Below are 13,765 nucleotides of genomic sequence, written 5' to 3'. Positions count from 1 at the left end.
TGAGAGTGGGGCCGCTTCCTTTAAAATCACGCCAATCAGAAACGCTGCACCAGGTGGCCGCTCAGATTCTGTTTCGAGCTAAGCACATCTAATTTGGTAGGACCCACTTCTAAACACGACGAACTCTCGCTCCTCGTTCGGTTGAGCTTCTAAGCTGAAAAAATGGCGGGGGTTCACTAACAGGAACAGCCTTGGTTCACGGAAGATGGAGGTTCTTCGAGCTACAGCTCCAACTTCACTGGTATTTTTCGTCTCCCCCAAAATCAAGGCAAAACCGACTAATTTCAATCTTCAAACGAAAGTTTTCCTGAGAACTCCACTCCAGACCACCAACCTCATCAGATCGTCTTCGTTTCGTCCGCCACCTCCTTCGAACTCCCTCCTCAATCGACACCAGATATCTCCATCTGATCTTAATTTTCAATTTTTTCTGCCATCTTTGAATCTAATCAAACCCTACGTACAAGCGGAATGGAGATCAATTCTCAAGGGCTGGGCCTGCAGTGTCATTTCTGTTCTCTGTCTCTCTAAGGTGGTTCCGAAAGTCGGGAAATTCTCTTCTGTTTTGAGTAATATCGACGCGAACCGGTTCGCAAAGGAAGGCTTGGTTTTGGGTGTTTTGGTTTTGGTCCGGTTGGTTGCGAATTACTGGCAGCAAGCTTTCCTGTGGGATGCGTCATTAAATTCTGCATATAAGATACGAGTTTATGTATTTGAGAAGGTTTTGCAGAGGGATTTAGGGTTTTTTGAAGGTAGTGGCGGTGTTTCGGCTGGTGACATATCGCATAGGATCACTGCGGAGGCGTCAGATGTTGCCGATACCGTGTATGCTCTTTTAAGTGTAAGTATGTATTTATTTTTGTTTATACTGTATGCTTGTTGGAGATTCTGCCTCAAATAACAATGCTTTCTATATTTTGTATAATTTGGGTATGATTGTAAGGCTTAGACTGCGTTTTTTAATCTCTTTTTCAATTGCATTACTATGTGGTGCGTCTCTCTGTAATGTGTATCATCTTCTCTGCTCTTTTATATGTATTGAATTTATTTCTTACTTTGAATGTAGACTATCATACCCAGCACTCTGCAACTATCATCAATGGCAACCCATATGCTAGTTTTCAGCCCTGTTCTTTCATTAGTTTCAGCCTTGGTGAGTTGGGGAATCTGGACCGTAAAAATCCCTAATATTTTTAACAAAAAACGTCTGCTTGGTTGACTCAGAAAAATGTACTTTGATGAGTTTGTAGGTCATTCCATTTATGTCCCTTGTCATTGCCCATCTCGGGGAAAATCTTCGTAAGATATCTAAAAGGGCGAAGTTGAGTGTAGCTATGCTCTCGGCCTACCTGAATGAGGTACGTTTTACGTAACATATGAGAATTGAGAAATGTTCCCATCTTTTCTTTTCTCCTCTCTTCCTTCCTCGCACACGCACAACAGCTATTGTAGAAATGTGATATTTGTGGTACATAAGTCCTTTCTATGCATATTTTCTGTCTGTTTCAGGTTCTCCCATCGGTTCTTTTTGTGAAGGCCAACAATGCAGAGCTGTGTGAAGCTGCACGGTTTCAAAGGCTTGCCCATGCTGACCTGTCCGAACAATTGAAAAAGAAGAAAATGAAGGCATTTATTCCTCAGATTGTACAACTTATTTATATTGGAACGTTGTTCATATTTTGTGTTGGTTATTTGGTGGTTGCAAGAGGTTCTTTTGATGGTTCTGCCGCAGTTTCATTTGTAACATCATTGTTCCTCTTGATTGAGCCTATTCAGGTAATATTACAATCTCTATCTGTTAGCCATAACATTCATTGAGAAGGCATTAAAATAGCATGCAAAGCTCATGGTTTTTCATTCATATGCATGGCTTATTTTGTTCAAGACCAGTATTAGGTTGTATATTGTGGTAATGCATTAATTGGTATTCATTTTGCACTTTATATTGGCATTTGCTATACTATAAATTATTCATCAATGCAAGATAGAGAATTTTATATTTTCTTTTATTTGGGGATACAGTGAGCTATTTCATATATTTCATCACTGGCTCAAACAATGTATGTTAATTAGCAGAAAATAATGATGATGCTGATCATCATCATTGTCCAAACCTTATCTTAACTATATGGGGTCAGCTACATAAATCCTGTTTTGCCGGTCTGCTCTGTTTAATGTCATATCCATCGTTAAATTTTTGGCACTTAAATCAATTCTTACTACTTCTACCATGTCCCTTTTGGTCCACGCCTTTCCCTTCTAGCCCCTTCAACTTGTAACAAATCACTTTTTGTTATGGGTGCTGTTGATGGTCTTCTATGCACATGGCCAAACCAATCAGCAAGAAATAAATTCATAAAAAACCAGAAAATAAAATTGCATGAATAGAATGAGATTTTCATGAGGGTTCAATTAATAGCATATTCCCTTTAAAGCAATTGCATATCCTATCAATTACTTTGGGTATAGGAACTTCTGGTTTTTCTTTAGGAACTTACTGATTTGTCTTTGGAGCATTTTCTTGTGGATAGCTAATGTTGTTGCCTTAAGCAGGATTTCTTAGTTGGTCCTTTTCTATTTGGGTTCCATCTATAAAAGTTCGGTCCCTTTTCCTTTAGGCTCTGTTTGGTTTGTGGGAAGATTTGGGTGGGATGGGACGGGAAGGTGTAAGAATTTAACTTTCCATTATTTGGTTTTATATGGGAAAATAGTAGGAAAAGTGCCCAACACAAAACAAAGTCCACCCCTGCGTTCCCATTTTTTCTGTCTCATAGGCGTTGCTGTGATGATGAGAGGAAGCAAAGCTCCGCTTGTTGCATCCACCACTGCGAAATGCTGCTTGAAGACCGGACCTCATCATGGTCATCGCCATCATTTTGTTATGGGCCCGCACGTAGGATCTCGTCACAGGTTGGTCCACGATGAGAAAGCCCCGCTTTGCTTGCGTGCGCCCTTGCGTGCAGACCCTATTGCGAAAACTGAATGGGTGATTTGTCCAAGAGACCACCCGAACTCTCCTCACTCTTTTCTTGACTGCGAAAACTGAATGCTTTACTTCAATTCGTAGCTCCTTAAATAGGAGATTACAGATGGAAATTCCTAACTAATCTCAAACTCCAACTTGAACTCAAACTCCTAATTACCTACTCCTAATGGTAACACAACTCTTACTTAGGATAAGATAAGGATAAGATAAGATAAAGGATGAGGATAAGGGATAAGGTAGGCTGGCGGCGAGTTCTCTTGACATGCCCAGATAAGGGTGGGCCCACCCCTATGAGCTGTCGTGTGGGCCCTACTCTGTTGCTGCTGTCGGGTGCGTGCGTGCAACACATGGTACCGCCGCCGCGCGGTGCCGCTGCCGCGCAGTGCGTGCGCGCGCGCGGCTCATGGTACCGCTGCCATGCGGTGCCAAGCGTGTGCGTGGTGCGTGCTGCCGCTATCGGCGATGCGTGCTGCGCGCTGCGCGTTGCCGGGTGGTGCATGCTGCTGTGCGCGCTGCCGGGCGGTGCGTGCTGCGCGCTGCCGGGCGGTGCGTGCTGCGCGCTGCCAGGCTGTGCATGCGGTGCACTACCGGGCTTCTGTACGGCGCTGCCGGCCAGTGCATGCTGTTGGGCGGCCCGTTGTGCGTGCTTCTGCCTATGACTGCGCCGCAGTGTGCTGCCGGTTGGTGTGTCCATAACACATTTCTTTGCCTTCACCATACCTTCTTCTGCCATTGCCGCCACCTCCACCGTTTCCGCCTCTGCCACCACCCCCATTAAAACCGTACTCTTGCCACCATAACCACAACTGCTTGCACCACCATAACCACTTCCAAAGTTGTATCCACCACTGCGTCCACCTTTGCCACCACCGTAACCATCCTTCCTGCTTCCCTGAAATAAGGTCCACTGGAGTTGGTCACCATCATTCGGGGTAATCACGGATTCGTCAGGGCTGGTCACCTGAAATACCTCCATCTTCGGTGGTATCAATCATGGATTCAACCTTTTCTCCCTCAGCAAAGCTCCAAAGCCCTCATCTCGCTGAACCATTTCACAACTCCAGTTATTTTGGAACTCTCCTGAGCCATGGATCTGGTCTTAACTTTGAACGAAAGGGCCAGAAAAATCACCGGAGATCTGGCCGTTGGGATAGGTAGAGGTTGAAGAAGAAGAGTCTCTCGAGGCTCTCTATTTGAAAAGGCCCAAAATATTTTCTCGAGTTTTCCCACCGGGGTTGCACTGTTTTGTGCGATCCTGATTACACAATTTTGGGATCCCACATCCCACGTTTTTCTCATCCCATCCCCCTATTTCCCTCAAAACAAATAAGAGAAAAAGGAATATTTTTGGAATGTTCCCATTTTCTCATCCCCATCCCACAAACCAAACAGAGCCTATGATGTTTATTGGGAAATTCAAGAGAAGTCCTTATCAGGACTGGTGTTTGGAGCATTTTCTTCCGGTTTATCTTTTTTTTTAGCTCCTTTTGTTGCAGTTCTTGTACAGTTTCTCGTTGTACAAAGGACCGGTTGATCAATACAGTTATACTTTAACTTCTCTCCAAAAAAAAAAAAAAGAGAAGTCCTTAGCAGTCACCATCTGACATTCCAAATGTAGGTAGAGTGTTATTAGATGCATGGTACTATATGAAAACTGTAACCTGAGAATCTGACCACTTCTGTACTGAACCTTCTGAATGCAACTCAGGTTTCTTATATGGTTTCATTTTGGTCTGATCCAGTGGACATGTTGATAGTTTACAACTTGTTTGTAACCTCTAAACTTCTATTGCTAACAATTTCATACCTGCTGCATATTTATTAATTGTTTTCTTATTATGGTTCAGGAATCACTATAGTTCTTCAATCTGAATATGAAGGATCATGCAGGATGTGGGAAAGGCATACAATGAGTTGAAACAAGGAGAGCCAGCTATAGAACGGTTGTTTGATTTGACCAGCTTCAACTTACAGGTATTAATTGTCGTTAACAATCTGCTTATCTATTGTATCTTTGATCCAACTGAAATTTCTATCCTAGTGTATTTGGGTCCTTGTTCATGTGTTTTGCTGCAGTAGAACTTTTTACTTATTTTGGTGCTTTTCCTAGATTCTTGCTTATTGTTTCATGAATAAATATTATGATACTAGAAATCCTGTTTTCACACTAGCAGTTATTAATTTCAGAAGTAGTAATAAGGGTTTGGTTCCTAGGCATTTCAAAATTGCTCTGTACAATTGCCCTGATAATTTTTTTTTTTTTTGTTGGCAGATTGCTATTTGGGTCCAATCTTGTTATCTTCTTGATGGCATATTTTATTGCTCTAGTTGTTTTTAGTTTATATGATATTTGAAAATGAAAACTGCTTGATAACATGCCATTCTTACTATCTGGCAGTTACGTTTGTATTAACTTGAAGTTTCTAGAGAAACACTTAATTTCTTTCAATGTGACAAAAACATTTTTTCCTTTTCTTTTGATTTTTTTGCTATGTCAAACAAAGTTATTAGGTACATACTGACACCTTTTTTGAGATAAACTTACTTTAGTTTTAACTTTTTAATTCTATGCCATCCATGATCCATGTAATGCTTGATATGCTTATTCCAAGAGAACTCCATTTCTTTTGTGCATTTCCTGATATGTTAGAACTACAGACGTGTCTATGTTTTTGGTATTATACAGAGTTGCTACCAGTTATTTTATATGCATTTCAGACAAATGTCTTTCTTTAGCATCATAATCATGTTTGTATGGCTTAGCTTGTTATTCCTCAATGTAGGTGATGGAGAAACCAGATGCAATTGATTTGGACTCTGTTACAGGCGATGTGAAATTTTGTGGTATCTCATTCAGATATGGGGACAACATGCCTCTTGTTTTAAATGAGTTGGATCTCCACATCAAGCCTGGTGAGACAATTGCACTTGTTGGGCCTTCTGGGGGAGGAAAGACAACCCTCACAAAACTGCTTCTTCGCCTTTATGAGCCGTTATCTGGTGAGCAATCTTACAGATAAAATATTGTTAAATAAAATCACGACCAACTTTTCTTAATCAAATATGTAGTGTCAGACCTCTATGTGCTTGCTGGAAACTTGACATTAACAGTGGTGGTACTTTGACTGATGTGGTCCTTTTCTTCTGATACCTTTTCCTTTTAAGTTTGCAGGGTGTATACTTGTTGATAATCATGATATTCAGAACATACGATTGGAAAGTCTGAAGCGACATGTTGGTCTGGTTTCTCAAGATATAGTGAGTATTAGTTGTTTCATGCTGTTCTGCTACACTCATTTGTTTCTAATTAATATGGATGATAAGTTCAACCTGATCTGTAACTTTATGTGAATATGCATGACTTCCTATGTTTTGTTTGCATTATTTACACATGTTGGTTTAGTTGTTTGGGCCTATTTCCTTGTCTTGTATGCATTTTATCATGGCATTTTTTTTTCATAGTATTCAAGGTTCTGAGTGTTTAGTTCCTAAATATTTATTACAAGTTTGATAATATTTCTCAACTATTCCTCAAAACAGTATTACTTCATTGTTGATTTTTTTTTTTTTTTATGAGTATTCATTTTTGAAACATTCCATCCTCAAAGGTGCAAACATTATTGATGGATTGAAGTTTAAAAGCTAAAGCCAGTTCTGTAGTGCAAATGTGTTGATTAGATTGGAGGATAAATGTCTAAGACTATAAGAAACAACCATGCTTTATGGAGAAAAAGTGGAAACAAATGGAGAGAGAGAATTGAAAAGGTGCTGCCTGAACAACCAAGTATTAGCCTAGGGTTGACAGAATAGAAGAGTTGACTAAAATTATATGGGATATTGGTAGTGGCCATCAAGAAAATCAATGAGAAGCATGGTTGGGAAAGTTAATGTTTCAGAGGAGAGCAAGGCAAACATGGACCAATACACTCACATGAACCGGTTGACCTGCATTTTTTTTATTAATAACTGCCTGCTGACCTTCATACACAATAATCCTGCTACATGATGCCTTTTGTTGTTTGTAGTATTTTAATTTTTTTTTTTTTTTTACCTCTAGACCATATTTCTGGCACTGCTAGAAGCATTTACTGTGGTTAGACCTTCTACTAGTCTACACATAACGTATATCTTTTCTATTGGACAAAAATAATGAGATAATTCCATAACCATAGTGTTATTGGTTCTAGACCATAGTCCATAGAAAATGGGGCAGATGGAGGACTCTGAGATTATCCATAAAGCCAACTGATGTGCATCTTACAGGGTATCATCTGTCCAAAAATCGTGTATGAGATTTTTCAAAAAAAATTGATGGGGTTTTCTTTTTGCAAAGAATTATTCTTGATATTTTAATTTGATCAGATGGTTGGGATCAATAGAAGAGATTAAAGGAGCTGGCATATGGGTAATTGAGTTTGCAGATTTAGATCCTAAAAAGATGAAATCAACTTTGAACAGGTTATGGATTATTATTTTCAGGTCTTTAATGAGATACAGATTGGTAGATTAAGATCGGAAATTTCTGAAAACTTTATGAAGAGAAAATAATAAGAAATAAGATGCACATATCCATCGTGGCAATAAAAAATAAAAGTGAAAGAATGGTAAAAAAAAGAAGAGAATAAGGGGCAAGAAGAGGAGAGGCTGTACCAACCTGGTTGCCAAAGAAACACTTCAAATTAATAGTTTACAGATCATGTTTAAAGCTTTAAAGTCAGTTACAATATGAGGGCTTCTTTATAGATTTAAATCAATGGGACAACCAGACCTTACAACCTATTTCTGAAATGAAAAGGCAACCATCTGGCTTATTTGCAAGCCAGGGCCTGCAAGGGTTGGACAGATGTTCCCTAAATTTGGTTGGAGTACTTTATGGCTTACATTTGGTCACATAGAATGGTTAAACATATTCATAGAGAACCCACAAATTACACAATTGCCACTACAACACTAAATTGATTTTTCTGTCCATGGTTTCTTCTTTTCCTTTGCACCTACCCATTTGATTCTTATCCTTGTTATTTCATGAAAAGAGGTGAAACAATTCACTTTGGCTGTCCTACCCTTTTTTTTGGCTTGCTCATCAACAAAAAAGATGAATTCATTCATTAATTAAAAAACAACTACAACAATTACAACAAGGGGTTGTGATTACAAACCTTGGCTGTCCTACTTGGGTTAAACTTAATTGTTGGAATGAAACCTCCTACCTTGGGGATTGTTAGGGCATATGCTGCACAGTGAGGCATGCAACTCCTGTGAACTACAGCAAAAGATTCCAATCCAATGGATCCCCCAAAAGGCAGAAATTCTAGCTGTTCAGCACTAATACATACAATTAATCTATGGTGCTAAAGGTTCCATCACACGATTATCCTATTGAGGTTGTCCTTAGCCTCAGGTGGGCGCAATCATGGTTCCTTCAAAAGTATTTCTGTAGCCTCAGGTGGGCACCAAGATCCAGTCCATATGTCTTTATAGTGGAGATACCGAGTACTTGTTGCACCTAAACTAAAGTATGACAGAAAATTAGTATGAGCAAAAGTATTTCTGTAACCTTTACACTTCATCTATCAGATCAATGTCAGGTGTTTTTAGATCTATCCACAAGTTTTATAGTTTTAAAAGGTTTATCTCATTAAAACATCTTTGTCCTTGTATCTATATGTCAGACACTTTTTTCAGGAACAGTTGCTGAAAACATCGGCTATAGGGATTTTATGAGCAAAATCAACATGGAGAGGGTTGAAAATGCTGCTAGAACTGCAAATGCAGATGGATTCATTAAAGAACTTCCTAATGGGTATGAAACCAATATAGGACCAAGGGGCTCACTTTTAAGTGGAGGCCAGAAGCAGAGGTAAAGTTTCAACAATCAAATGTTTTTAACCTTGTAGATTTGTGTGTCCGAATTCATGTCAAAAGTTTCTGGACCAGTCTGAGGTGACATTAGTTAGGCAAATAAGTAAACCAGTTGGTTATTGATGTCATCAATGAGGTTGTTTCTCTAACTAAGCTTTTGTGCAGGCTAGCTATTGCAAGGGCACTCTATCAGAATTCCTCTATACTGATTTTAGATGAAGCAACTTCGGCTTTGGATAGCAAGTCAGAGGTGCTGGTGAGACAAGCTGTGGAACGTTTAATGAAAAACCATACTGTAAGAACAGTAAACAATATTGTTCTCTCTTCTTCAAATGTTTCTTTGAAGTAACATTCTGATTATAAAAGATGCATCATTTAGCAGATAAAATGAGAGGATATTATTATGATTCTTATTTATATAAGTTGACAAAGATTAACCAGGTTACTTTATGGGTAGCAAAACCCAAACCCCAAGTTGAACTTCTACTGCTTCATCTGATGTTGATTAAAAGAAGTCCAACGTGAATGGTTGTATACATGATGTCATGCCAAGTACCAAGTATTGATATATCTACACCCTTTAGCTTATGAGCTTCCTAGTAACATTTTTGAAATGCAACAAACTCATTGAGTGTAAGTACATGAATGTAGTATGATATGAGTAGCATGCAGTCCCAGCAATGGGAGTGACCGAGCGAGTGATGTTTAATTTAGATGGTGGGACCCACTGCATTAATTCTATTCCCCTCCATTTCATATGTGATGTTAAATTGTTGATAACCAGTTGTTAATGGTTTAAATGTTTGATATTTCTTGTTAAGGTTCAAAGTCTTACTCAATTGTATTTCCACTAATTTATGTAGGTACTGGTGATTACCCATCGATTAGAAACTGCTTTAATGGCTAAACGAGTATTCCTTTTAGAAAATGGAAGGCTGGAAGAGATCAGTCACTCGTCTCTTGTGGCCAAGAGAGGTCACTATGGAGTCACAAGTGTCTAGTGGATTTATTTTTATGATTGTTGAAGAAGGGTGGAACCGTGGAAGTGGAATCATGGCAACAAATTATTAGTACATCGGATTTTTCCTAATTCACCAAGGATCCAGCTCTTTTTATTTTATTTTTACTTGGTCCAGGTTATGTTTGTGGAGGGCGTAAGGCTCCGTGCTGCTCACTGGTAAAATCAACTTATTATTATTATTATTATTATTACTATTTTTTGTTGGTTCTCTGAATTTATTTCTTTTAGGGAAATAGTAACGAGTCTTATTGCAAGCATATTCCATTTGGTTATCTACATCACTACACAGCTGTTAATGATAAAAAATTGAACTCATATTTCAAGTTTCAACTTTCAAGAACCAAGTTATGGACCCACCCGAACAGCCATCTACTTCAGTGAACGGGGAAAAAGATGCAATACGTTACCACAAATCTACAATGCAGAACTCTTTCTCTTATATGTGTTATAATGACATTGTCAACAGACTTGCACCTACATTGGCTAAAATTTACACCTCATCTGTTCTCTTTGCTGCTCTGTTTTACAAAAACATCGGATTCGCTTGAGCACACGGCTCATGGGTATTACAAATTGAGAATCATCTGGCTAAATGATGTGTATTCACCTTCACTCCCACCCTCAATATGGATGCTGATAGTACAAAAAAACTAATTTTGATTGGAACAATTGGAAGCTACAAAATAAAAAATCTGCACATTTTTCCTTGTTCTTAACGATTGATCAAGATGTGATTTTCCTTTATCTTGTAACAGACTAATCTGTCGTTTATTTCATGTATTCCAAGACAGAACGGGTAATCTCTTCAAGGAAGGAAACAAAACCCATTGCAGTAGTCAGACCGCTTCCATCAACATCTTGTTCTTCTATAAGATAATTCTCAAATGCAGTTGCATCGTCTTGACCTCCACGGATAAATATTAGCTTTGGTGTGATACTTCTCTCCTGCTTCAATTTGTTAATTGTTCTCCTCAATAAGCCTGAAGCACACAAAATTGTTTGAGTGAAGCAAGAGATAATACCCAAAATAAAATGAAGCAAGAGAATTCTTCTTTTTCAAGTCCGGAACACAATCAATAATTTATGAAAAATAACTTACAATCATGTGGAGGAGGAAAAGGAAGTGTGGCGTCAGCAGTTGAAGAATAATAAACAATGAGAGTTGTGAATGCATCAAGGAAAAATATTGGACTTCCGCTGGTTATAAGTGCAGCACGACTCAAAGAGTGTCGGGGATATGCATGCTTGTCTGGTGTAGCATATGATGTCAGTACTGGATATACAGCACGGTGAAGAGAACTTGGTTCCAGGGCACTGCATGTAAGTTTCAATGAGTCAAAACGGTCAAAGCCTCCATCTAGAATCAATCATCTTTCTATTCGCAAGCAAATAATACATACGGTGAACACAAACTAAACAAAAGGGCAACTACTCATCTTAGATGGTTCTTTGTCAGTTAGGTTTTTACAAACTGAAACGTTAACTAAATTAATTCTAAAATTCAACCATATAATGGGATCTGGCAGTGGAGGGAGATTTTCATGGACATGTCCATGGAATGAGGCTTCAGGAGATGTTCATTCTCGTACTTATTTTCATTTGCTGAAATTATCAGCTCCTTAAAATGAGAAATTCCAGAGGGCAATGCAAACATCACTTGATATCTAGAAAAAGTGCAAAGAAATTGAAGAAAGACTTTCTTTTCACAATTTGGATGCAGATGGACTCCACCAGGATTGATTTCTCTCCACCCAAGAGGAGAGGTAAAATTATGTGGATTGGATATGCACCATGACTGCAGTTCTGTGGACTACATGGGAAAAAGAAGAATGCAAGGATCTTTCCCATACCATATAAGTGATCATTAAGAGCATTTCTGTGAAAGTGGCACATCAAGCAAAAAAAAAAAAAAAGACTATTTCAGTACCTTTTTTTACTGAGGGCATTATTAGATGCTAAAAAGAATGTTTCAGACTCCTCAATATGACTTCAGAGTGATCCTGCTTGAGAGTTGGGACACATTTTTTAAGTTGAACTTTTGATGGAAGCCATTTAGGCAATCCTTGAATTTACGAATTGTAGGAATTTTCGGAGACTGTCTTGACTATTTTCTCTGGGCCCACAAGATATTACAGATCTACAAGGGCTGAGTTGTTAGCAATTTTACAGGGTTTGAGATTGGTTAAATCCCTCAACTATAGGGATCTGGCAGTGGAGGGAGATTCCAAAGTGGTAGTGAGATGAATTAAGGTCAGAGAGGTATCATGGCAGAGATGAAGCACTAGGCTGAGACTACACTCAACTGAGGTCAGAGAGGTACACGCCAGTTGTATTGGGGGGTTTGTCTTCCAAGGAGATCGATAAAAATTGGATCACAAAGAAAATTTTGGGGGTTTGCTTTCCAAGGGGATAGATGATAATGTTTTGGAGGATACGTAGCTTGGGCTAGCATACCAAAGAGGGGTGCTTGGCATATGTTTTGCCATTGTAATTTATTCTTTTATCATAAATCAGTAAGTTCATATGGTTACTGATCATTAAAAACAAAATTAGGGAAAGAAATCACAATGATTAGGCAGAAAATGAACTTCATGGAATTTCACATAGGTTAAGAGATGTATGATTGCAAACAAAGATCTCAAGATCCTGCAAGGTACCAATTCAAGAAAACTTGACGCTAAGAAAGGCTCTTGATTTTTGACAAAATTCAGACTATCATTGATATTGATGGTATATTAGCATTCAGCAAAAATAGCTCCCTACTAATTCTAGGGAATTTCATATTGCATCGATGTATTAATCAAGTTTTTGGTAAGTGTGAAACTTTGGTTGAGAAAATTGGAGCTAAAGGTGCAAGACATGAACTTGAATGGTTACAGAGAACATGATAAAGAAATAGGAATGACATATTCAGCCTTGTCAGCCAGATTCCAAGATTTCAAATATGGCCTGTTTTCTAACCATAATTAAGTCGCATGCGTTTTCCTTTTATAGTTGATGTTGATATCACCCAGATTATTTAAAACATATCATACAATGTTTCCAGGTAAAATAACTATTTCATGCACTACTGAGGAAATTATCGGATACCTGAAAAGGCATTGCAAGTATATACGGTAGTCAGGATGAACACCTTCTTCATGGTAGCGAAGAAGAGGACTTCTAAGCAAAGCAAATACAAGGCGAGGTACAGGTTGCAACTGAGGGCATTGTGAGAATGCTACATCAATATGAGAAGTTGAACTTCCATTCTCATTGTGAACAAGTTTACAGGCATCATTATACTGAGCTGTTAGGATTACTAGCCAATCATGGAGTAACATCCTGCCTTCCCGGACTCCTTGCTCCAAAGAGGCTAATATGACCTGGAGAGGGTAAATATTAGAAAATAAGCAACATAAAGCAATGACATAAAAGTATTATATGAGGATAAGCTACATTAGTCCTGTGATTGATCTAAGAGTAGATTTGACCATTTCTTTCCCATTGTGATTGCAATTTGACTGCTGAAATTTCCATGCGTCCATTCACTTGTTGCATGAAACCAGAGGAAAAGGTTGTGCCCTGGAGCTTCAGAAGCAAATATTATAATAGGTCCCAGCCATCTGGGGTCTTGGGAGGGGTGGACTGGATACAGACACAAAGTTTGCCACTCTCAGACAGATTTTTGTTCATGCTTGTCAGCTTGATGTTTTACCATTGCACCAAATAATGATCCCTTAAAAAAGGAAATAATATATTTAACCAAAATTCAAGGACTTGAAATGTTGGTTTGCCAATAAAACACCGCACCTGACAATGATTAACTGGGTTCTTTATGTAAATTCCAACTTCATAAATGGGTTCTCCTTTTAACACCTTAAAAGACAAGAGTGTCAAAGGGAATCTATTTGGTA

The 13,765-nt window shown here is 38.6% G+C and overlaps 2 protein-coding genes across 2 annotated transcripts in view; one reads left to right on the top strand and one right to left on the bottom strand.

Annotated features, from left to right (window-relative positions):
- Positions 1 to 9: 9 nt before the first annotated feature.
- ABCB29 (ABC2 homolog 12) lies at positions 10 to 10,063 on the top strand. The gene is made up of 10 exons (XM_088949720.1): positions 10 to 841; positions 1,067 to 1,153; positions 1,251 to 1,358; positions 1,510 to 1,776; positions 4,877 to 4,960; positions 5,770 to 5,986; positions 6,159 to 6,244; positions 8,659 to 8,846; positions 9,014 to 9,143; positions 9,712 to 10,063. The coding sequence occupies exons 1-10, from the start codon at positions 206 to 208 to the stop codon at positions 9,847 to 9,849; spliced, it is 1,941 nt and encodes a 646-aa protein (XP_088805846.1). The 5' UTR covers positions 10 to 205; the 3' UTR covers positions 9,850 to 10,063.
- Positions 10,064 to 10,284: 221 nt separating this feature from the next.
- Positions 10,285 to 13,765, bottom strand: part of LOC148847445 (sec23/sec24 transport family protein) — a 31,968-nt gene continuing 28,487 nt past the window's right edge. Inside the window, exons 12-14 of the mRNA XM_088949719.1 lie at positions 12,960 to 13,234; positions 10,969 to 11,183; positions 10,285 to 10,849 (exon numbers count right to left, since the gene is read on the bottom strand). Coding sequence (XP_088805845.1) covers positions 10,638 to 10,849; positions 10,969 to 11,183; positions 12,960 to 13,234 — 702 coding nt within the window. The 3' untranslated portion in view covers positions 10,285 to 10,637. The remainder of the gene's footprint in view (positions 10,850 to 10,968; positions 11,184 to 12,959; positions 13,235 to 13,765) is intronic.

This window comes from Nelumbo lutea, chromosome 6, assembly GCF_056320005.1.
Source record: "Nelumbo lutea isolate HS-2025 chromosome 6, American lotus-T2T, whole genome shotgun sequence".
In the NCBI taxonomy this organism is placed as follows: Eukaryota; Viridiplantae; Streptophyta; class Magnoliopsida; order Proteales; family Nelumbonaceae; genus Nelumbo; species Nelumbo lutea.
Note: the sequence above shows the minus strand (reverse complement) of the source record. Positions and strands in the feature narration are given on the sequence as shown.

Bases quoted from the DNA above. Each gene is read 5' to 3' on its own strand.
- ABCB29 (XM_088949720.1), top strand. From the start codon at position 206: ATGGAGGTTCTTCGAGCTACAGCTCCAACTTCACTGGTATTTTTCGTC. The intron at 842-1,066 runs GTAAGTATGTAT...CTTTGAATGTAG, and splicing joins CCGTGTATGCTCTTTTAAGT to ACTATCATACCCAGCACTCT. The intron at 9,144-9,711 runs GTAAGAACAGTA...TAATTTATGTAG, and splicing joins GTTTAATGAAAAACCATACT to GTACTGGTGATTACCCATCG.